This window comes from Ornithodoros turicata, chromosome 3, assembly GCF_037126465.1.
Source record: "Ornithodoros turicata isolate Travis chromosome 3, ASM3712646v1, whole genome shotgun sequence".
Lineage (NCBI taxonomy): Eukaryota > Metazoa > Arthropoda > Arachnida > Ixodida > Argasidae > Ornithodoros > Ornithodoros turicata.
Window position 1 is genome coordinate 10,975,670 of NC_088203.1, and position 17,706 is coordinate 10,993,375.

Below are 17,706 nucleotides of genomic sequence, written 5' to 3' on the forward strand. Positions count from 1 at the left end.
GACGTGCTCCACCGTTTATCTTCCTCCACAGTGGGAGCACAATGGGCTGGTGGAGCAGAGGAGCTTGATGAAGTACGGATGCCAAGCTCAAGAACGTGCCTGGAAGCGGCCGCCCGTTGCCTAGAGGTAGGGTGATGACCTATCTCTCGTGCGCTTACTTGGGTGTAGCTTCCCGAAACGCTGTCGGACTGCGTTTGAGCAGCAGATCGCTTCTGGCAACCTTGTCGTCCGGTCAGGTTTCCGTGACTGCTTTGGCACGTGAGTCTGCTTTCACACTGCTGCATTTATGCACTTATGGGATGGCATTCACCAAAGCGTAACACCCTCAGGTTTGGGTTGTGCCATTTGTGACCACTTGCTTTACTTGCGATGCACCGTAGTAGTGGTGGTTGTCGCGGGAACTGAAGTCCCGTGAGACCGCCGCGATGGCGGCATACTGCTTGGTTAGATGAGGCACGTCACTATTTGGCAGCTTCCTGTGAGACGCTGATCGTTGTATGGAAGTCAGCAGAGGACATATGCACAATATCATCCACTATATGAGGTCCCGCTTCAAGGAAGACTTCGTGACCACGGTCTAATTTAACCGCAAAGATTTCCTCAAGAATTCAGACAGCAATGAGGCAGAGGCCAGCCCTTGTGGTGGACAAGAGTGCCACGTCGTCATCATCATCATTTCTGGATATGTGTGCGCGTGAGTAGGAATCATAATTAAAGCACAAGAGCATTTATGAAATGTCCCACACGCAATTTCAATGACGGTCTTCCTCAAAGCAGTTCACGGAGAAATTGTCTTAAAGTGGCAACTTCTTAGGACTAACCTCCGTGTAGGTCCGTCAGTGGCTTTTAAGGGCCACGTGACACCACGTGATCAACATGCTGCGTTTGCAGTACGCCGAAATTGTCTAACCACCGCAGCAGCAACGTGGAAAATGGGAAAAGAGAACAAGGGATTTCACAAGACATCAAAAGGATTTCAATAGAAATTTAACAGTATTTCAAAAAGAGTTTCACACAAAACGTATCGTACGTCAACGACGGCATCTTACAAAGCTACCGCATTTAATTGCGTTTGGCACAATGCCAAATATGCAGCCATTTTTTTTCACACTATTCAGACCAGAAGTTGAGTACAACTTTAGTACAGAGTTGAATACAAAACTCTTACGCACAATCTTCTGCCGTACCGCGCGACTAGTATTAATCGGATGCCAGATTAGGAACTGTTGTATTTTAGCTCATGTCCATTGGGGTTGAATACGATGATGATGACGGTGACGATGACAGAGGTAACTGTACTGTAATTGTTGCCACGCAACTGGTTATGGACTTCAGGGCAGCAACTTGGCATCCATCACTCACGGAAGCATTGCATTGCGGTTTACATCTCCATTTTTGTAACGTGGAACACATCCTCGTGAAGTCGACCCACGAAGGACTATCACTCCTCCCCCGAACAGCATCCGCAAACAAGGTGGTAGAGTAGCTTGGTGACAATGTCACCATGCATTCGCACCACCACCGGCAGCTGGAGGACGCCTGACAAGGTCCAAGCGATCTTCTTTTCTATTTGCTTCATCTTTTCTTTTTTTTTTTCGTTCAGTGAAAAACGTTCGCTATCTTCACTGCTCATCATCACAGCTTCCAGTTACGGGACCATCAGCAACGCGCACAGGCAGGAGTCACCCAATCCTCCGCGGTAGAGAGCTGCCATCTATGATCCGTGCTCGGCAACCCCGATCTGCCGAAGCAGAGCCGCCAAATTCGACTCGACGAAAATCAAAAGCGAAAGTTTACTTTAATCGGATGCACTGTTTGAATAACCAAACTTTCCAATCTGTAATGCAATAAGACGTTCCTTCAGCTTTGCATTCTCAAACTTCTGTTTGAGCAATTTCATCTTGAGTGCGCTTTCATCTTTGGCCAACTTCATCCTCAACTCATGGTACTCTTGCATGGCTTCTTTCTCTGCTTGAATCTTGTCTAAACGGGCATGCAGTTCGGTTTCAATGGAGTCTGCGGCTGTTCGTGATTGAGGGTTCTTCCGTTCTTTGAATGGAGCTGGAGGAACGACTGTGGAACCTGGAAGGAAAAGGACGCGCTCACTTCGCATACGAAGTGTCTTTGAGGACACTCAAGGACGTCAAGCTGGGATGACTGAGAGTATGGTGAAGATTCATAGTGCAAGAAAACCTTGAGTTTGAGGACAAGCAAAAGTCGAATCCACACACGAAGCCTTGGTGTGTGAATTCGTCTTTTACGTGTCCTCAAGTTCAAGGTCTTCCTGCGATCAAGGATTGTGACCAGAAAACTTGTCGATTTTGCCGTTTGCTTCGTACAAATGATTTACAACGTCAAGTCCTTACGTGTTTTCAAAGGACACTGAAAGGTGAGGGTAACCTACTACTTATTCTGGCACTATGGCCCGCAAAGGATTGCGTCGAACCGTCAGAAACTTGCTCCAGCATTTCTACTCGACACGTCGATGGTTCTGGTACTTCCATCTTGGTGACTGGTGCATCCTGAACAACCAATCAAAAGCAGTGATCAACAGGGGGATACTTGCTCGTAACAAGGAAGGCCTTACCAGTGCAAGCTGTTGCCCTTCCGTCTCTGCTACAGGCGGTGTGTCTGCTGTGATCCACAACGACGAGTCTGTCGAGTTCTCCATCGAGTAACTGCAAGGTGCATAACGCTTCAGCATCGTAACGCATACTGCAGGTGAACACTTCGCTTCGATAAATTTAGACGTAAAAAAAAAGTGAACGCAGGAATTAAAAAAAAAAAAGAAAGGCACGCGTGATTCGAGTTTCTTGTCTTTTTTCTCATACTCAAGGAAATGGTTCCTACAAGTTTTTCCAAAGGAATCTCCGGCTCCCGCCTACCTTCCTCTTCTGCTTCCCCCTCCCCCCCAATCTTTCGACGGCGTTGGAACTGGGACTAAAATGTGTGGGTGTTTCCCCACGCTACATCCATTGCGTCGACTCTGGTATAGTGCGCATGGGCCGTGAAGAACTCGCATTGTCTTCAGGACATACCGCTAGAGCTCGACCATTCCTTGTGAGGTATAGTTCGCACGGTCAACCAATAGGAATGAATCTCGATGAAGATAAACAGTGAAAGACAAACCTTTCAGCGTTGATTTCCGGCAATGTTTCCAAGGCTTCCTCCTCCGCACCGTTTTCTTCGTACGGACTGTCGGACACCGTATCGAGGACGTGGGGTCCGCCACCTAGCGGTTGCTGCTGTCGCTTCGCTTTGCTCTTTAAATTGTCCAGACACTTTCTCAGCTGTTTCACGTCCCTGGGTATGACCGCGGGATGCATGTTGTACTCCGCCGTCACGCGTTCCCAGGCCCTGTGTTTGGCTTCCAGCGACGCCGCGTCGGACTTTTTCGTCTCGATGAATCGCCTGTGCCTGTTCACCAGCTTCAAGAGAATGGTCCTTTCTCGCAAGGTGAACGGTTGTTTCTTTTGCACGGACGTCATCGCGGTTTCGAGATTGTTTGTCTGGAAACGGAGTAAGATTAGTACACGTGAAAATTAGTATCATAGTATCGGTGTGTGCGTGTGTGTATCAGTATCAGTATTTGTGTAGTTTCCCTTTCTTTTTTGAATAACGCGTCCTAGAGTGTGGCTCGGGACTAACATCTCCATTTTTTTTCTTTTACAAATCAATCAATCAATCACAGTATCAGTATCAGCACCTTGGACGTCAGTATCTACTAAATCACTAAATTTTTGTGTTAGTGGGAAGTGTGAGTGTTACTACTGGGTCACGAGCTTAGTTTTTTTTTAATTTCGTGTTAGCGCCGCGAAGCAACCGGGGCTGTGAGCGGCGTACAGACGTGGACAGATGGAGAGAGGGCAGCGGTAGGGAGTGGAGGGATTGGTACGCGTCCGGGGCCGACTTCAGAGGGAACTGTGCCGATATTTGTTAGCACAGTAATGTCGGAAAACCCAGGGAAAACCTCAGACAGCACAGCTGGTGCCAGGGTTCGAACCCGTATCAGCTCCCAGTCCTAGCGTGGAAGGCGATCATCCTAACTGCTATGTCAAGCGAGCTTGTCATGAGCTTAGTGTCAGAGGTATGCCAAGCAGCACAACATACTTAGCCCAATATTGGACCAATATTGTCAATGTCGGTCCAATATTGGACCATAGACCAATATTGGGTCAGTATTGCCAATATTGGTCAAATATTGGCAATGTTGGACTAATATTGCCAATATTGATCCGATATTGGGTCAAGATGTTGTGCTTGGGATGAGTAACCCGAGCACACGCTAAACGAATGCTGTCACATGCTTTTTTTACATTATTAAAACGGAACTTGAGAGCACAGCACGCTCCTATACCATAATAATCCCAAATGACATGCCTCCCCCCTCAATTTGTTGAAAACGGTATGCGTGGGCCTTTTTCTGGGACTTACGCGGTCATGTTGATTGTCACAAAAAGGCGTACGACCTGTGCTTTCCACCAGTCAGCAGTGACAACGATATCATTTTGTGCACTGATTTGCCTTCAGCGCGTCACTGTTAGTCACGTGCGCGTCACGTGATGTCACTGTTAGGAACTTCCGGCTCCTGTTCTACGAACGAATCATGTCGACGATACCTGACAAAAGTTTCCGATTACGTTTTATCATATCCCAAAACAGAGCTCATTTACCTTTATCACGGTCACACACCCTTTAGACGTCAGCTAAGCACATAACGTAGTCGTGAAAGCGATACCGGCTGTGAGCGTGCCCCTCGGTTTTTCTTGTTTTATCTCAAAATCTACCCATCTGCACTTAACTTATTGTGGAACACAACTCTAATCTCAGAATTAACAGAGAGCGCCAGATTGTGCTTTTGAAAGTGACGCCACGCACTTCAAATCACCTCTGAGCCAAAGAGCTTCAAACAGAGATTCAAATATCGCGCCACTTCCCCCACACGTGCCAAAACATTCCCTCTCCTATTTCTCCTTCGCGCCGAGCACGCGGAGACCGGCGGCCCTCTCTCCTTTCTAAAATACCCTCAAGCGCCCCTTCGCTAAGCCTACTCGCCTCTCGCTAAGGAAACACTTCGGTTCACCTTACCGCTTGTCTCAACGCTGAACATACGAACATTTACAGAACCTACACAGACATTCACACACGTTATAAGCTTACCCTTCGTCCAAAATCGTGAGCTCACGTAAAACTCGTGTCTTCCACACCTTGAATTGTCACCTTCCTTCCCTTGAATCCTCTATGTGGACTCCACCTCGTGAAACGTACGAGGAAACCTCTCGTCGTCTTCGATCAATAGCGTTGCCTCGGGCGCCCACCAGAGGGCAGCTGCGGCGCGAGTGGTGTGCTCCCAGTGGGGAAAACGGGGAAAGCTGTGGTTCGGAACCCTTGGCAATGAACGGCGGTGCCAGGGTTAGGACCGCAGTTCAGAATGGAACTATCACGTGTGGATGTGCGGCATAAACGATGATTCGAAGGATGCGTTGACTTGGCCTCGTCTGCTACTTTGAAGGATGCGACAGAAGACCATCCCTTTCTGGTGAGATTTGAGAAGGATAGCTAACTGGCAGCGTCCTTGCTGGTGAGTACGCGGAAGTGTTGCGGAAAAAAAATGCAGAAGCACTGCAGCGTGCGATTATTTTGTGCATGAAGCTTCCTTTTAGTGAATGAGTCTGATGTTACCGAGTGGTAGCTAATTCGTAAACGGCAGGTAATTCCGGATTAGATCAGGTTTACACTATCTCCCCTTCCTTTGGAGGAGGATGCGTTAATTCGCTGTTTTGCGTGTAACAGCCGTTTTTTGTAGCTGCAAAACCGGCCTTGTCCCCACCACCACCTCTTGTAGCTCAAAGAGAAGAGTAGCCGTGATGTGAACTCTAAGATAAAAGCATAAGCAGATGCCTAAAATAATCTTCATCGCTTTTCACGAATATTATTTTGTTTTTACCGCAGCAAGCTTGACGCGTTTCCGCGGCGTCAGAGGGAAAACCAGATGCGATTCAGGGGAAATGAAAGTGGCGTGAATTAGTAATATAATGAACGGTTAGAAATTCAACGTAAAATAAACAGAAGCGTGGCGTTGCATCAATAATATCTCAGGTTTTACTGTACTATTTTTATTCAATTTTGTTTTTGTATTTGAAGTATCATTGTATCATTTCAATTGTATCAATTATTTCAAGAAGCTCACAGGGCGAATGCAGCACAGAAGTTTCAATGAGGTATGCACACACGGCCCCTATGGATAATCCAGTTTGAATTTGGATATAGTCAAAGTCGGAGATATCGGGAGGACTCTCATACCAAGAGATGTTGGAAATGTAACCACGCAGTTGATACTTTCTTGTGGATTCAAGCAATCAATCAATGATCAACCTACCGTAATTAATAAACGCGAATCTATAGCTTTACTAACAACTTATTGCCAATAGACGATGCTGCACCACCGTTTGTCAAACACAGCTAAAAGAAGAAAATCCGTTTAATGTTACGTTGAGCGCCTCCGCAGCAGTGCCATAATCTGTACACAGGATGATGCTGATGATGATTGTGATTATGATGTTGATTATGGTGGTCGAAAAGGCATGGTGGTATTATGGCCTGACATGTAATAGGTTTTTCCGGAAGAACAAAGAACGTAGTGACGACGAACATAATGCGATTCCCGGAATCTTTCTTCGCGGTGTTTACGGTCCACGTTACCTTTAACTGCGCACTTTCCGCACTTAACGTGGGTCTCTCTCTCTCTGCTTGTTAGGCCAACTGACCACGTGTGCCCCGCGGCACGTGGAAGTGATAGCAGCGTGGAAGGGAATGTTGCTGCTTCACCCCGGGCGCATTCCTCGACACGAGCGCGATAACCCCTTTCATCTTCTCTCTGTCTTCTCAGTCGTCCTTTGACTCCCAATTAGAGGGCAAAGAATAACACTAATCACCCTTTGTTCATAATCAGCTCACAGAGGTCCTTTCATTGGAGTTCCGCTATACAAAAAAAAGAAAAAAAAAAGGAAACGAAAATAATACTTAAAAACTCGCCATGCCCTTGAGCGCTATGGGTGCAGTAAAGGGGCGAGGGTATTCGAGAGTATAGAAAAAGTGTTGGTGTATAGTGAGTACTAACGTATTGACAGGGGCATGTTTCAGCTTCTTTGAAGCCTTATATACATACAGGTTGGTTCCGTACACATAGTTGTTTCGCGTTGTACATTGGTTCCGCGTTTTTTTGGTATTGGCCGAAACATGCCGGAGAACATCCGCCGAATATTGCTTTAAAAATTCGGCATGTTCCGAAAAACTGGGAAATATACTCTTGCATATGGTGCGACTTGCCGATACCCGACTGCACTTTTCTTCCTCCGGGGCATCACATTTTCGTTTTTCCTTCGCCTCGTAATTGCGGGAAATACCGCCCTGCGGAGACGCTAGCCTCTAGTTTAAGGGAAAACATTTTTTTTCTGTAATACTTTGATCAAGGTCAGTAAGGTTCAAATACACGTGGAGCTCTCCAACAACAACAACATAGATGAATGGATGATGATGATGACAAGGGAAAGGAAATCCTTTGAATCTCAGTGTCCTCCTACAAAGCTGCTCTCCCTCCATAGCCCTTCTCCCTGGTCAACACTAGTATGCGTAGGAAGATAAGATATATCTTTTTTTTTGCACAAACATTTTTAAATGCCGAAAATATCCGAATTTCACAAAACACAGAAATCCCGAGAAACACCCGCAGAATCTACCCGGGAATAAATGCCGTAAACGCGGGATTACTACTACTCTACTATTACGTTAACGTTACTATTACGTTATTATTAATATAACTATTACGTTAACGTAACGTAGTATAGCTAATTAAACATAGAAGAACGAAGCACAACACGAGCTTCACAACGCCCAGTTGCACACTTCAACTGAAAATGTAATAGCAGTTGAACAATTATTATTCATATTATAACGGCAGTTGAAGGATTCGAATCCCACTGATGGTGCCTTTTCTTATTATTACACAATTATATACTTCAAACCAGAAAGGCCGATGAGAAAGATTTGCACACGCCACTTGGGAGCCATTTCATCTCGCTATCAATCCAGGAATTTCGAAACTATAGCCTAGAAACTGCTACGCAGACAAATGTGAAACAGAAGCAGAAAACCGTTAGCCGTGACTTCGCACTTAACTTTTGTCTTTGCGATATTCACGGAGTCCTAATTTGTCCGAATACGATGCTCAGGTATGGAGGTGAGGAGGGTTATGTTTATCGAAAAAAAAAAAAAAAAAAGAAGAAAGGGAGGAAAGGTTAGTCAAGCTCTGGTGGTCGTAACGACGCACCTCTACAGTAGAACATGAGTGTCGGAAATGACGCAAAGATTACGAGAGGAATGCGTAATAAGCGATTGTCCATCTTCATTGTGCAGTCTACAGTAGTTACTGGTTATGATACGTGCCTGTAATGCGGATACAGGAGAGAGGCCATCGCCCTGTATGGAAAAGGAATTGGAAGTAGCTTCCGATCGATTCGACTCGCCATCGTCTGCTTACTATGGGCGTGCACAGTGTTTGCAACCTAGCCGCCATAAAATCGTCCATATCGATCACGTCTTTGTACGAACTACTGTTGTGCGTGTCAAATGAGACGTATAGCGATTGAAGCCATGTTCCGGCCCCATTTGGACGCCTTTAAGAGTTGGGACTATTCGCGATATACACTCGGAGTCTCATTGTGTCCCGACATGACAGCCTACGTGCTTGCGTGGTCGCTTTGTTAGTCGATGATAGGACTGTGTTCGGGAGCCGCGAGGTCGGCTCCCTGCAGACTTTCCAGGCGAATGTTGACACAGTTCCCCCTTGAAGTCTGCCCAAGACGCATGCTAACCCCCGTGTTCCTCATTCATTCCTGTTGTCCTCTCTCCATCTGTCCACGCCTGTACACCGCTCATAGCCACAGTTGCTTCGCGGCGCTGACACGGAATAATAGAAGAAAAAAAAAAGAAAGAAAAGATTAAGTGTTCGGGGAACATCCGGGGCCAGTCCGGACTACATTCCTAACTGGCGTAGTGATACACGTGAGCTCTTTCAGCCGTAAGAAATGCCCAGAATCAACGGGTGTACTTTATGGACAAATGTGTTACCCGAAGATAATACATTATACGGTACACAAAAAACATGCAAAGCAATTTCACCGTGGGTTTTTTAACACCTGGATTCTGAAACTATGCTGTTCTTGTCTCGTGATCCTGTAGGCATGAATTTTGAGATGTGGGATATCGTGGCAAATTAAATCAAACAATCCTGAACAATAAAGTTCAGTTGTAAGTATAGCGCTTGGTGGGTGTGCCTCCTTGTCCTTTGTCCCGTCTGTACGCGCGTATCCCGTTTTGTAGTACGTACCAACTAGCCGAATTTTCTGCAATTCTCAAACAATCCTGAGTGGTTTGATTTAATTTGATTCTGGGCGTCGGATGTTTACGTGTTTGAGTCATGCATGTTTGCTGCCCGCCTCGTCTAATTTCTCGTTGTTTACGCAATATCGTGGCATTTCAGTATACGATGTCTTTTCACCGGGTAAATATAGACGTGGATGGCCGTCGGTGTAGTTCCTATAGATTTGAAATGCTACTATAGAAGGTGACCCCATAGCGTACATGAAAGGACGTGACAAGGCAAATCTAATTTCAGTGCATCCCTTTTCAGACTTGTGCCCGTTACTCCAAAAAAGTAATGGACTACCGTTACTCTTCTAGCAAAAGCAATCGATTACCGTTACAAATTATTCGACTCAAAATGTAATTGAGTAACAAGTATAAAAGTAACGCGTTACTCAGGCCGTCACTTTTTGTCCACGCAAAAATTTCTGCCCTTGTTTGCTTCGAAAAAAGGAAAAACCTCAACTCCCAAGTGATCTGGAGTAGCCGGCTCTCGTAATGAGTGCCTATATCTCCATTTTTTCATTTCTTATCAACTCAACTCAACTCAAGCGCGAACGACTTGCGCGTGAGAAGTTAGCAATAATATTTTTTCGGCTTACTACAGTAGAACAGCCCAACAAAGACACAGGAAATTGCTATTTTCACAGAGCAGACTGTGTATTGAGTCAGACTCTATTCTTCAAAAGTATGTGATTGCTCGGTAATTGATTACTCAAAATTATAATCTTACTTCCTAATCTTACTACTTAAAATTGATTACTTGAAAAATTACTTGTTCAAAAATGTAATTGATTACTCGGAAAATTACTAAAAAAGTAATTGATTACATGTAACGCAATTACTTGTAACGCGTCACGTACAAGTCTGTCCCTTTTAGACTCCCATGTGAGGGAGCAACTCTCCCTCCTTGTTTAGGCTGAAAGTTTAACTTCCGGTGAGACCGGAGTGGGAAGAACATAAATCTGCATTCTTGTTGACAGAAGTAGGTTGAGCAGATAAATTAGCATGCGTGTTGCCCACGCTTCTTCACTATGAAGTTGGACACTATATGCATGAAGATCAGACACGTAATCTGCCTCGTGGTCGTAAATTTCGTCCTGCGTTAGACATGCAAATTTCGCTAATGCCTCCAAGCGCAAATCTTTTAGCGCCGCTGATCTGATGGAATCTGGTTTACGAAGGGACGAAATGGTGCCACGATCGACTGATATTCCCCGCTAATTAAGCGTTTTGAATTAGAAAGCTGACCGCAGGAAACGAGGACAGCTGTCGAGAAATCGGCAATCGGCCAATTATTAATAATTGAATTTTTTAGCTGGCACCTAAGCTGCATGAAGCCGCAGCTAGCAACTTCGGGTTCCTGTAATGACAAGCAATCAAGCTCTCGTTTCGAGACAGAACTTGCTGATTACGTTTTAATTACCTCATCTAATAGGAGTCCTCGATCACCTTTATCTCGGTCGCACACCCTCGAGACGTCAGCCAAAGCGGTTCATTTTTACGTCATCGTGCAACCGATTGTCTGTTTTTCTTGTTTATCTAAAAAAACTACGAGGATCGGTGTGATGTGCTCCACCTGTGTGCACACATAGCGTTACACGATAGCAGTCTGGCAACCTGTGGAAAGATATACAAACTATAGAGTGTTCCATGCAGAGTTTCCAGCTCTAGCTACCTTTCGTCAAAATGCGGCTACTTTCGTGTTCTTGTGGCTTCTAAATATTTTTGTTGGCTATACTCGGCTACTTTCCCGCTACTTTCACTTAAACAAGTTCAGAAAAAAAAAGTTGGTCGGGAGAGAGAGAGAGAAATACATGATGACGATGATATGGGGATGAAGTTGGTCGAGAAATCAACGCCTTGGTTCTAAAAAACAGGTATCTAAAAAACTCGTGTTACGGAGGGCGTCCCTCACAAAAATGAAATTGAGAAACAGAATTGGAATTGATTCTTACGTTCAATTTTGCAGGTCAAGTTCGTCATTCCATTACTCCAGGAAGTAACGACCCTCTTACAATAAAAAAGCTGCGCTGTTAGCTCAGGAACAATCCTTTTAGGGTCTACTACGATTTATTTCCTTTGATGGTCAACGTCACTGGTCAGTGCATGAGTGGAAGGTGAAGATGTTTTGGCATTATCTAGTCGGCACGAATTTCTTATTACTGTGTGTTGCTGTACTATTTGTTTGTAGCCTTCACTTGTGCTTGTTCCTGTAGTATTTCTATGCACTATGTATTATTCCTAGTCGTATATAGTATTTCTACAATAAATCATCGCGCTCGAGGCACAATGGCTACTAAGATGAACGCTATCTGTTACGCATAGATACTTTTGACTGCTTTTCGGTGCCCAGGTGGCTGTGCTTTCGCACAATGAGTTGGCAACGTGGCAACCTTGGTAACGTGCAGTCAGGGATTTTACCAATGCCCCCCCCCTAATGCTGCCCCCCAAAATTTCTGCAACATCCCCCCAACAACAACAACAACAACAAATACATGGGGACAAATACATGATGATGATGAATGGGGAACATCCCCCCAAATGCCTGCCAGGAAAGCAAAAAAGGCCAGGAAATCAGCAGATATGGGCGTCACCCCTCTACAGGTCACTAACACCTACTGGATGAAAATTTTCATTAGTATCTGCACCTAACCTACAGTCGAATACAGCTCTAATCTCAAAGTCAGTCAGCAGCTCCGGACCGTCCCTTTGAGTCGCAATTTTTTTTCAAAACAACAACAACAAAAAGAAATCAGAAAACCATGTATTGTGTCGTCACAAACAGGCGTTTAGTGAGAAGTGCGAAGAAAATGATACGCACTCACGTTAAACACACTCCAAATACACTTCAATGTGGGGAACGAACCCGAACCGAAAACCGCTAAAAACCCGTATTTTATCTGAACCGGAACTGAACCGAACCAAAAAATATTTTTTCTCTCGCGTTGAACCGAATCGGAACTGAATCGAAATAAATTTATGCGGCTGCCGGTTTGCGAAACGGTTCACACATAATGTGCATTGTGAGAGGTGGGAACTACGATTTACACAGCGGATTGAGCCGCGTTGCCAAACGAATTCGAAACCGAAACTGAACTAAACAAAACTGCAACCCAAGTGCGCGAGGTATTTCCTCCTCGCATGCTATTGTGTTCGTTCAGTTGCGTTAGTTTGTTTTGAGGTCTTCGTTGTGGCAACCGTATATTCTTTCTTGGACGCGATTTTTGTCGTCCAGCAAGCCCAAGTGTTCATTTTGGGCTGCGAAAATAACACCCAGTTCCTGAGCAGGATGTAACAGAGTGTACAGTGAACCCGCGTTATCATGACCATGGTCGTTCCTGAAAATTTTGGTTATCATGCGGAATTGTCATATTAACGCGAGGCATTTGCAGAGGTTTCACTGCATTGTTCCCCAGGAGTATAGTTGTAAAGCGCGTATGTCAGATTATTGGGGGTTCACTGTATACGATGAGTGAACATAGAGAGTACGGTATGCTACCATAACAATACGCCTGCAACGCAGATCTGTAACACGCAGCGTTGCTGTGAACCACTGCTGTGTCGGCAACAACGACAACAAAAGTACGTTTGTGTTGTTTGAGGATCGTAAGGATGTGCTTGCATTTAACCCGTGGCAATCTGCTCAAAGTTCACTTTCCTGAAATGATTCGAACCGATATTTTGCTCTGCTGCGTAGCTGAACCCGAACCGAACCAATATGAATGAACCTGAACCCGAACCGAACCGAAAAAATACCGGTTCCGATCCCTGCTTCAATGTTAAACGCACTCTATACCTTCTAATTACAAATCCGCGCATTACTGCCACAGGCGACGGTCATACCCAAGTTCAATTGACACTGTAACGACAAGAAAAACAACAACAACAACAACAACAACAACAACACCAACAAAGAAATATATGTAATAGCAATAATGACGTTGCGGTTTTCTTGGACGCGCGTATCTGCTAGATGGAGGAGCTTCCTAATAAGCATGGCAGGGAAGACGGATGACCCCAGGAAGCTGGCGACATGTGCAGAGAATCGCATTGCCAGAAAGGTTACCCGGGTACGGACGGTGTCGCCCTAAATCCGCCGCAACCATTATGCAAAAAATCAAAACCGAAGGCAAACAAGAATGTGGAGTGCTGTTCACGGTCAGGAAAGACGAGATAGGACAAGGGGAATGGAGCAGCTGTGTGTGTGTGTGTCAGCGATGGTGATGTAATCGTAGTTATGACTTATGAGTGTGGTTATGGGTGGTTACAGGCGTGGAGAGAGGACAACAGGGATGAGTGGGAGACGCAGGGGAGTGCTCACATCTGTGCGGGCGACCTGCTAAAACGCTTTTGTGTTACCCTCTGTTTTTGCAATGACTTTCGGTGTTCCTTACGGCGATTTCTTTACTTCGTCCTCGTTTTGTCCTGCATCGAACAGCCGACCGGGGACACTTTAATTGTTCAATGATCGAATCGTACTTAGCTCGTTTCACTTCATCCTCATATCTCCCGCCTAATGTTTCGCTTGTGTTGCGGTTATATAGGGTATAATACTACAGCAAATCCCTGCTACAACGAAATTGCTTTCTTTTTTCGAACAATCGCTTTATTCGAAGTCTCGCGCTGTCCCGATCGAAATGCAGGTGTTTCTAACCCGATTATTCGAAGCGTCTTGCTGGGTGACTCCGCTTAGTGCGATCCGATGGAGGCGTGTACGATAAACCCATTCTACGCATTTCTTTATCTCTCGTTGTCTTTCCCCATAAATTAGGCAGCGACGGGGCTCACCGCCATGCATGGTTCGCTTAAGTACTCTGTTACAAAATCCGCACACTTCCGAGGCTGCTTCACAGTTTTTCTGACACTTCCGCTTTTATCGAATTCCCGCTTATAGCGATTTTTTTCTTCCTGGTCCGGTTTACTTGGTTATAACGAGGATATCATTTGACTATCATCTTTGCATTTTGAAACACGCGCAGTTACTGCGCTGTGCCGGACGTATAGGGCATATCCAATTCGATATACCGGAGCTTTACGGTTAACAGCTCCATGCAAGTTTAAAACCTCATCAAACGCATCTCAGAAATGTTCACGTACGCATACTCGTGATATATACCTGTACGTGCCTACTTGAATATTTCACGACCCGTTTCTGATTTGGCTAAAATCTCGATGAATATTAAACGAACATTGGAGGAAACGCACCGCCGGGCGTGATCTGGAATAACCACAGTGTGCGACCTTCGCCCCCCCCCCCCCCTTTCCTTATTATTTCTAACGTTACCCGGGTCGTTAATAAAATCACTTTATTAAAGCCGCGCAGCCCTAAACGTGCCCAACATATTCGATGTATCAAGATTATATGGTCCAGGTCACCGAGGGTTGCTCGTACATGCAGTGTTATCTGGGCAGGCACCTCTATGGGTGGATAAGTCGGAGAGAGAACGTAATTGGTATTTCCGAACCTTTAGCATCGGCTGCATTAAAATGGCCCGACGCTATGAATTAAGGAGATGTGTTACGACTTTATGCTTCGCTTCTCAAGATCGAAATATAAGAGTGCTTTACTGCGTTCGTAAGGTGACTGTGTACCATAAAAACCCCACGTTTTATTGAAACGTGTACGTCAGAACTTGGTACACATATAAACAAAAAAGAGGCTTAGGTGTGGTGTGCGAACTAAAATAGCGTCGATAGAAGCTACCAAGAACTTTAATGGTACGGTCGCGTCCAGAAATTAATCTGTCAGACAGCCGAATATGGCAGTATCTAGATACTTCTATATTCGGCATTGGCCAACAATCTGCTTGGGTAATGCCCTCGTCCGAAAAGTGCTTAGATATTTAAAAAATAATAATTTGAAAGACCAGCGCTGCTTCCGCAGCTGCGAATGCTGGGGCAACAACCAGGTCAGCGTGACGTCACTCTCTAACAGGATGAGAGAGAGAGAGAGGGGGGGGGGGCCTTGCTCAGAGGAGAAAGGCGCCGTCCGCACCGCCGCGGCGTCCCTTTTCTCAAGTCCCGTACTCCGATTGGTGGTGTGGAGAATGACGTTTTTGCCTTTTTCCAGGGAGGGAATTCCGGCGGACTCTCAACGTCCGGCGTCTGCTCTTTTCACGTCCGTCTCTTTAAAGTGATACAAGTTGTATGAACGCCCTCGGTCAACGTGTCAATCACGGATATAAGGCAAGATCAGACGGCGAGCGAGAGTTAATAAGATTTATCACAAAATTCCTCCCCTTCCTATATAAAGACATACTGTGTGATCGCGTGTCTCATAAGACCTAACGGCTTTGAGCAGCGTTTAGCAACACTCTATTATGCGGTTACCTCGACATCAACACAAAAGGAGCGATATTCATCCGATAATTTATGATTGGTGAAAAAAAAACGCAATTCACACTTTCCCTCTCCCTGTCCTTCTCAAAAAGGCGGACAATGCGGAGCGGGCTCTGATTGGTCTCCTCAAAAACGATGTATCCAATAATCGCGGGAGACTGTTTGAGGTGACCAATCCAAGGCCTCTCCGTAATGTCGCGCTTCTTGAGAAGGAGAGGGAGAAGAAAACTGTCCATTGCAGTTTCTCTCCCTCATAAATCGCGAATGATACTACGGACGAATCGAGACCTTGTTGTGTTGGTGCCAAGGTAATAGAATCTTTCACCCCACGAAGAGAAATTTTCGCAGTGTAGTTCCCCTTTGACAAAGCTGACAGACTGATGAAATTTTTTTCGCACTGTAGTCCCCTTTAACAAAGCCGACACACTGAAGAAAACGTTTCGCACTGTAGTTCCCCTTTGTCAAAGCTGACAGGCTGAAGAAAACTTTTCGCACTGACAGGCTGAACAAAACTTTGCACTCTAGTTCCCCTTTGACAAAGCTGACAGGCTCCAGAAAATGTTTTCGCACTGTAGTCCCCTTTGAACAAAGCTGACAGGCTGAAGAAAATCTTTCGCACTAGGTCCCCCTTGACAAAGCTGACAGGCTCAAGAAAACTTTCGCACTGTAGTTCCCCTTTGACAAAGCTGACAGGCTGAAGAAAACTTTTCGCACTGTATAGTTCCCCTTTGACCAAGCTGACAGGCTGAAGAAAATTTTTCGCACTAGGTCCCCTTTGCTGACAGGCTGAAGAATTTTTTTCGCAATGGTAACTCCCCGTTAACATGGCTGCCAGCCTGAAAAAAACTTCTCGCACTGACAGGCTGAACAAAACTCGGCACTGTAGTTCCCTTTGACAAGCTGAAGAAAAGTTTTCGCACTAGGTCCCCTTTTGACAAAGCCGGCGGGCTCAAGAATTTTTTTTTCGCACTGTAGTCCCTTTTAACAAAGCTGACAGACTGTGGAAAACGTTTCGCACTGTAGTTCCCCTTTGACAAAGCTGACAGGCTGAAGAAAACTTTTCGCACTGTATAGTTCCCCTTTGACAAAGCTGACAGGCTGAAGAAAATTTTTCGCACTAGGTCCCCTTTGCTGACAGGCTGAAGAATTTTTTTCGCAATGGTAACTCCCCGTTAACATGGCTGCCAGCCTGAAAAAAACTTCTCGCACTGACAGGCTGAACAAAACTCGGCACTGCAGTTCCCTTTGACAAGCTGAAGAAAAGTTTTCGCACTAGGTCCCCTTTTGACAAAGCCGGCGGGCTCAAGAATTTTTTTTTCGCACTGTAGTCCCTTTTAACAAAACTGACAGACTGTGGAAAACGTTTCGCACTGTAGTTCCCCTTTGACAAAGCTGACAGGCTGAAGAAAACTTTTCGCACTGTATAGTTCCCCTTTGACAAAGCTGACAGGCTGAAGAAAATTTTTCGCACTAGGTCCCCTTTGCTGACAGGCTGAAGAATTTTTTTCGCAATGGTAACTCCCCGTTAACATGGCTGCCAGCCTGAAAAAAACTTCTCGCACTGACAGGCTGAACAAAACTCGGCGCTGTAGTTCCCCTTTGAGAAAGCTGACAGGCTGAAGAAAATTTTTCGCACTGTCTCCCTTTTGCCAAAGCCGACAGGCTCACGAAAACTTTTCGCACTGTAGCTCCCCGTTGACAAAGCTGACAGGCTGAAGAAGCTTGAGGAGGCTTGTGTGTTAGCGTACTGGGGTAGTCAATTCGACTTCGTCGTACCTCACATCCCCCTTTCTTTCTTTCTTTTTAGTTATCACATCACCATCACCAGGTCGGAGAAAACTTCAGAGGCTCCAGCTTTCAAGAATGAAAATCCACGAAGTACAGTTTATTTATTGCTTCGTGCTAAATGTCGATAAGTGGCAGCGAAATGCGTAACGCTGC

At 45.4% G+C, this 17,706-nt stretch overlaps 2 protein-coding genes across 2 annotated transcripts in view; one reads left to right on the forward strand and one right to left on the reverse strand.

Moving 5' to 3' along the window:
• Positions 1–970: 970 nt before the first annotated feature.
• On the reverse strand, positions 971–5,816 carry LOC135388068 (myb/SANT-like DNA-binding domain-containing protein 3). Its single transcript, XM_064617370.1, has 5 exons — positions 5,161–5,816; positions 3,130–3,509; positions 2,588–2,678; positions 2,405–2,522; positions 971–2,082 (listed from the first exon to the last, which is right to left on the reverse strand). The coding sequence occupies exons 2-5, from the start codon at positions 3,486–3,488 to the stop codon at positions 1,799–1,801; spliced, it is 852 nt and encodes a 283-aa protein (XP_064473440.1). The 5' UTR covers positions 3,489–3,509; positions 5,161–5,816; the 3' UTR covers positions 971–1,798.
• LOC135388067 (uncharacterized) overlaps positions 5,381–17,706 on the forward strand; it is a 107,976-nt gene continuing 95,650 nt past the window's right edge. The window contains exon 1 of the mRNA XM_064617368.1: positions 5,381–5,581. The gene's annotated coding sequence lies outside the window, so the exon portion shown is untranslated. The remainder of the gene's footprint in view (positions 5,582–17,706) is intronic.